Genomic DNA, 6490 nt, shown 5'->3' with positions numbered 1-6490 from the left:
TCCGGATGTTTGCTGCTTTTCATGTGGCATTTGTGGCCGGCTCTGATAACGTCCAGAGCCAGACTTCCAACACCGCGTTTAGCAAAGAGACGGACACAGAAGAGTCCACACGCACCACCGACGGGTCTGCGGCGCCGCAGCCCCCGACGCCCTCCCCCCAAAATACACGACGAGTGAATGATCAGAAGAAATTACATGTAGGCCCTGGTAGGAGAAGGGACCAGTCTTGAAAAGGCACCAGAATTCCTAACTGGCAATTACTTTATAACGGCCAGGGAAGGCACCATAAGCAATAGGGAGGGGGGCACAAAATCCGAAGCTCCCGCTCGACCCTAGGGATGCTGTGCTCTCACTTGATTTCTCGGTAATCTGACCCAGCACGAATCAGTAGTCTGTCCCAGGAGCAAATGCAAATGATAAATGGAGACCTTCCAGACTGTCTCCCCCATGAGTTTCTCTCAGCACCTCTCCCTGGAATGGTGTGGGCCAGGAAGAATACAAAGTCGAAGAAAGTGTACAAGGGTAAATCCATGCATATACGTTCTCTTCGGACTCACACTCGGATTCAATTTCCTGTACCCAAATTTATTATTGTTACTATTATTTTTGTACAGAACGAATCAAATAGATTAATCTAGACAGATAAAATAGCTTCTGGAATGGACATTGTCTTTGCGTAGTTTTCGGTCTCTAGTCTAAGGAAATTCCTACTAGTTCATAAAAACTTTTGCGCTCATAGAAAATCTGTTTTGAGGTCTTTGCAAAGATATTTATCATTACGCAGAAAAATTAGAGATCGCCAAGAAAACAAGAAGCAAGGCCCTATAGGTTTTTTAGAATTTAGAAATTTATAGCATTTGTTCTTTCTGCTCCTATAGTTTCCTTATTTATCTAACCATTTGCAATGCAATTATGCTTAATTTTCAAGCCCACGTTTATTTCAGAAAAAATAAAGCTTTAAAGGAAAGATGCACAGCCAGTTAAATTTGTTTCACACCAGCTGCTTCAAAACCACCCATTAAAAAAAACACTTCTCTATGATTTTCCTAAGCCGATTAAACATTTTTTTTCTGGGGTGAACCTCAGAGACCCAGGAACTAGAACCACTTTCTTAATTTATCCCGCGTGTGAAGACTGGCTGGTAACAGTGAGGGAGGGCAGCCAACATTGCACAGATCCTCACAGAGTTAAAGTAAAGAGGGCTTACAAGAGTGAAGGAGATTTGGGGGGTGGGGGGGGGACGGGTAGCGCTGTCAGAGAAACTCAAGACCAGGGGTTTCCTAAGGCGTCCCGTTCCTCTGTTTTTATGGATGCCACTAATAAGCAGACTTGACAGATGACTGTGTTACTCTAAATGTCACACAAAGAGCTGCAGATTTACCTCCCAGATCCCGGATGTAAGTCTCAGCTGTCTTCAAACCTTCACGGTAAACAAAGAACAACTGTTCTGGAGATTGATGTATTAATTTCTTTGCAAAGTTATGGAATTCGGTAGACATGGCTGTTAATTGCCTTTTAAAAACAACGCAAACATACAAACAAATACACAAACACGGACAGTTTGGTTTAGCGATCAAAGAGCTCAAAATCAGGGCAGACTCCTGGAGATGCATTCCTCTCCTCAACGGCTGTGATCTCAGGAAAGTTCCTTCACCTGTCCGTGTCTCCGGTTCCTATCTTGTAAAAGTGTCTACCTCCCAGAGTTACAAGAATAAACTAGTTTGCTAAGTGTGGAGGGCTGTGCCAGAAAGCGTAACGTAAGGGCTTGTTTAAAAATCCCACTGAAAAGATTTCAGATTTAAACACGAGTTTAATCTTCATTCAGAGTTTCATTTCAGTCTAAAGAAACGCATAGGAATCCCCCAAGAGCTACAGTTACTTTGCTGTGCGACGGATTGCTCTTTGCTCCGTAAGCCGGGCATTTAGATACATATTGCCGCTAGTGTTACCACAATTTGCCTCTTTTGCAGAACACATAGAAAACCTTTCTGTTTCTCGTACATTTCGTGTACAGATTTTCAAGGGTCGCTTCGTCGTTATGAATAAAGGTTTTGAATTCTTCGGGATGACGGAATATTGGCTACAGAATGTCATTCCGTATTGTATCTTGTTTTAGCAATTAGAATTCACCTCGGACATAGCATTTTGAGTGTAATAAACACGGCAAGCAGGTTGAGTCCTTGGGGAGGACCTTTTTATTTATTTACAAACTTTTTAACATATGATCAGCAGTACGTGCTGCATTCAATGAAAACATTTGAAGAAGACACCCGCGGGGTTCCCCTGTAAGATAGCGAGGTCACCCGGCACTGAAACCCCTAGCTTCCATAATAGCGTATGCTCAGTTTGTTTATCCGAACTGCCGCGGCCACGTTCTTCTACCCAGCGGTGCAGTGGACATTCCAGAAGGTGTTTCAGGAGTCCCTCTTCCCGAGTCGCAGGGAACGTGGCGCCAGAGCCCGGCTTCAGCCAGTTTCCCCGCGGGCAGGTGTAGCCTTGGGCGCGGGGCCGGGGGAGGGGAAAGGGAGGGCGTGGGGTTGAGCGGAGACTTGGGACTCCGGCGGCCGGCTGGGCGTGGGCCTAAGGACGCTCACCCGGCCCGCCCCCGCCACTCCATTGGCCACATCAGTGCAGAAAAGGGCCCGGGGCGCCCGCAGTGTCACTTGGCCGGCGGGGACGCGGTCTGCGCGGTGGGCTGGGGGACGCCCTGCAACGTCGCAGCGGGCTCGGGCCCGTGAGCCTGCAGCGGCCCGCCGGGCATCTGCGTCCCACGCTCCCACCCCCTCCCCCGCGTCGGGGGAGGCGGCGTGTCCGGCGGAGGGCGGTGGGGCGAGGGGCAGGGCTGGAGCGCCATGAGCAGCCCGGATGCGGGGTACGCCAGTGACGACCAGAGCCAGCCCCGCAGCGCGCTGCCCGCGGTGATGGCCGGGCTGGGCCCCTGTCCCTGGGCCGAGTCGTTGAGTCCCCTCGGGGACATGAAGGTGAAGGGCGAGGCGGCGGCGAGCAGCGGGGCGCCGGCCGGGGCGGCGGGCCGGGCCAAGGGCGAGTCTCGCATCCGGCGGCCGATGAACGCCTTCATGGTGTGGGCCAAGGACGAGCGCAAGCGCCTGGCGCAGCAGAACCCGGACCTGCACAACGCCGAGTTGAGCAAGATGCTGGGTGAGTCCGAGCGCGGGACCCAGGGTGGAGCGAGTCGCGGGGCCGCTTCCTTGAGCCCAGGAGGGCGCGTGCCCGGCGCTCCGGGCCAGTGGTGTGCGGCCGCCAGGGTCGGTTCCCCTCCCGCCTAGGCCCCTCTCCCTACCCTCCAAACGGTTTCTCTGTCGTCCGGGCCCGGGTCACCCGGGTGACCGGGGGCGCGGCCGCGACGACCCTGGGGAAGCGGCTTCCCCGCGCGTCCCGGCCGCGGCCAGGGTATCCCAGGAGCCAAGCCGGCTTGGTCCTGCCGGTTCCCGACCCCTTCCCCGGGGAGGGGACGTTTTCAGTTCCGTGAAAGCCCGGGGATGGGTGAACTAGGGCCCTGCTTCCAGGAGGCTACAAGAAGGCAGGGATGCCCTTTTAGAGGACGCGCGCTCTCCCGGCTTCCCCAAGGGTTCGCGCGCCGCTCGGCCTCCGGGGTCGCAGACGTTCACTCTTCCACGCGACCTCTTCCTCCCTCTAGCTGCGCAAGCAGGGGTCGGAGGGGAGAGGTGGGGCCAGGCGAGGGCCCGGGAGCGGGAGCTCGGAGAGTAAGCCCCGCGCCCCTCTCCCCCCTTCTGCGCCCACGCAGGCAAGTCGTGGAAAGCGCTGACGCTGGCGGAGAAGCGGCCCTTCGTGGAGGAGGCCGAGCGGCTGCGCGTGCAACACATGCAGGACCACCCCAACTACAAGTACCGGCCCCGCAGGCGCAAGCAGGTGAAGCGACTCAAGCGGGTGGAGGGCGGCTTCCTGCACGGCCTCGCCGACACGCAGGCCGCCTCGCTGGGCCCGGAGGGCGGCCGCGTGGCCATGGACGGCCTGGGCCTGCCCTTCCCCGAGCAGGGCTTCCCCGCGGGCCCGCCGCTGCTGCCGCCTCACCTGGGCGCCCACTACCGCGACTGCCAGGGACTGGGCGCGCCCCCGCTCGACGGCTACCCGCTGCCCACGCCGGACACGTCCCCGCTGGACGGCGTGGAGCCCGACCCGGCCTTCTTCGCCGCGCCGCTGCCCGGGGACTGCCCGGCGGCCGGCCCCTACAGCTACCCGCAGGCCTCGGACTACGCGGGGCCCCCCGAGCCGCCCGTCGGCCCCGTGCACTCCCGCCTCGGCCTGGAGCAGGCGGGCCCTGCCCTGCCGGGCCACGTGGCGCCCCCCAGCGCCCTGCAGCTGTACTACAACGCCCTTAGCTCGCCGGCGGCGGGCGGCGGGCGCGGCTTCCCCATGCAGCCCCCGCAGCCCCCGCCGGGCCCCGGGCAGCCGTCGCCCCCTCCCGAGGCGCTGCCCTGCCGCGACGGCGCGGACCCGAGCCAGCCCGCCGAGCTCCTCGGGGAGGTGGACCGCACGGAATTTGAACAGTATCTGCACTTTGTGTGCAAGCCCGAGATGGGCCTCCCCTACCAGGGGCCCGACTCCAGCGTGACCCTCCCAGACAGCCACGGGGCCATCTCCTCGGTGGTTTCCGATGCCAGCTCTGCGGTATATTACTGCAACTATCCCGACGTCTGACGGCCCCCCGATCCGACCCAGCCTGCAGGCCAGAAGCGCAGTGTTACTTCCCGGAGGAGCTGAGGACACCCTCAGCCTCACGTTGTTCTGTTTTGTTTCTAAGTTGCCTAGGCACGTAATTTATGGTAATTTATTTTGTCTGCCACTTGAACGGTGGGGGTGAGGGTGGGGGGGGGGGAGGAGAAAAATGTGAGGTTTGTTTTCAGATTTGTTCCGATTCTGGTTGCCCACAGTTGCCTGGTCAAAGCCCCGTTTCCCAGTTCGAGCGGACCAGTTTTGAGTATGTCCCCGAGTAACTTGCTCCGTTTGCTGAAAACTGATTGATCAAAACCACTTTTGCCTTGGGTGTGTTTTCTCAATCTTAAAAAAAAAAAATAAATAAAATCTGGAATCCCTTTTCACTCTGCTGGTGCCTCTGTCACAAAAGCCAATTTTTGAGATGAATGAATGTTAAGTATGGGCAGCGTTGGGAACATGTTAATGAGATTCAATGTCTAGCGGGAGCTCCTGCGAATTTCTCCTCCTCGTTTTTTGGTAGAACTGACTTCAAGGACGAAACTTAAAAGACGAACGTTTGGATAGCTAAGGTTTTGGTTTTGGCAAGGACAAAAACCTCCTGGCATGAGCCTATGTTCTGCATTTCCCTGATTTTAGCTTCTAAAAAGTAATGGTCAATCTTAACACCATAGGAATTTTAATTTCTAGTATATCGCTTTCACCAGAGGGCAACATCCAAGTAATTTTGCTGTTCTAGTTGACTCTTGAGACCTGGCTAAAGAGGGTTTTGAAGTTTTCTTTGTCTACGTGTCACCGAGAGTCTGCACACTCCCTCTCAACGCTGGATTTGCCCGTCTTCACACATCTACACCTTGGGAAGTAGTGTTACTGCATTAAAAATACTCTGAAGGAGTCACAAGAAGGAATCCAAGGAAAATGTGCATTGTGACTTTAATGTGTTTTAAGTTTATTTAAGAGTATGAGTGGGGGAGGGGCAGAGAGAATCCCAAGCAGTCTCCCAGCTGGCGACCCACCAAGGTCTGCTCAGGTCATGCAGAGATTGTGACCTGAGCCAAGATCCAGTGGGACCCTTAACAGATTGGGCAACCGAAGTGCCCCCCCCACCCCCAGCTTTTTAAAGTTTATTTAGCATTGTGACCTTAACTTTTTTTTTTTAATGTTTATTTAATTTTGAGAGAGACTGGGGCGCCTGGGTGGCTCAGGTCATGATCTCATGGTTCCTGAGTTCGAGCCCCGCATCGGGGTCTGTGCTGACAACTCAGAGCCCGGAGCCTGTTTCAGATTCTGTGTCTCCCTCTCTCTGACCCTCCCCCGTTCATCCTCTGTCTCTCTCTGTCTCAAAAGTAAATAAACGTTAAAAAAAAAAAATTTAATTTTGAGAGAGAGTGCAAGGGAGGGAGGGGCAGAGAGAGGGAGACAGAATCTGAAGCAGGCTCCGGGCTCCGAGCTGTTAGCACAGACCCGGATGCAGGGCTCCAACTCAGGAACCGTGGGATCGTGACTTGAGCCGAAGTTGGAGCCAACCGACAACCACCCAGGCCCCCCCCCCCCGACACAGCAATGCTTAAACTTTGGAGAGATCCAGGGAGGACATGTAGGTAGTGTGCTATATGAGTACAACTAAAGCTACAGTCCTAGGGTATCACTGTCCTGCCCTTCTAGGGAAGAAACTGAGTCACAGGGCGGCAAGGTAGGGGCTGACTGCAGTGGCCCTGCCCATCAGGTTTTGCAGATTGACACGTAGTGGATACAAATGACTTTTGTTGGGCATTTTGCGTGCCAGGTGTTCCAT

General features: G+C 55.2%; 1 protein-coding gene across 1 annotated transcript; it reads left to right on the top strand.

The window, feature by feature from the left end:
• The first annotated feature begins 2644 nt into the window (after positions 1–2644).
• SOX17 (SRY-box transcription factor 17) lies at positions 2645–5081 on the top strand. Its single transcript, XM_045455239.1, has 2 exons — positions 2645–3159; positions 3767–5081. Exons 1-2 carry the CDS (start codon positions 2853–2855, stop codon positions 4678–4680), a joined length of 1221 nt encoding a protein of 406 aa, XP_045311195.1. The 5' UTR covers positions 2645–2852; the 3' UTR covers positions 4681–5081.
• Positions 5082–6490: the final 1409 nt, after the last annotated feature.

This window comes from Leopardus geoffroyi, chromosome C3 (assembly GCF_018350155.1).
Source record: "Leopardus geoffroyi isolate Oge1 chromosome C3, O.geoffroyi_Oge1_pat1.0, whole genome shotgun sequence".
Lineage (NCBI taxonomy): Eukaryota > Metazoa > Chordata > Mammalia > Carnivora > Felidae > Leopardus > Leopardus geoffroyi.
The sequence above is the reverse complement of the archived record's forward strand: the minus strand, read 5'-3'. Positions and strand labels throughout refer to the sequence as shown.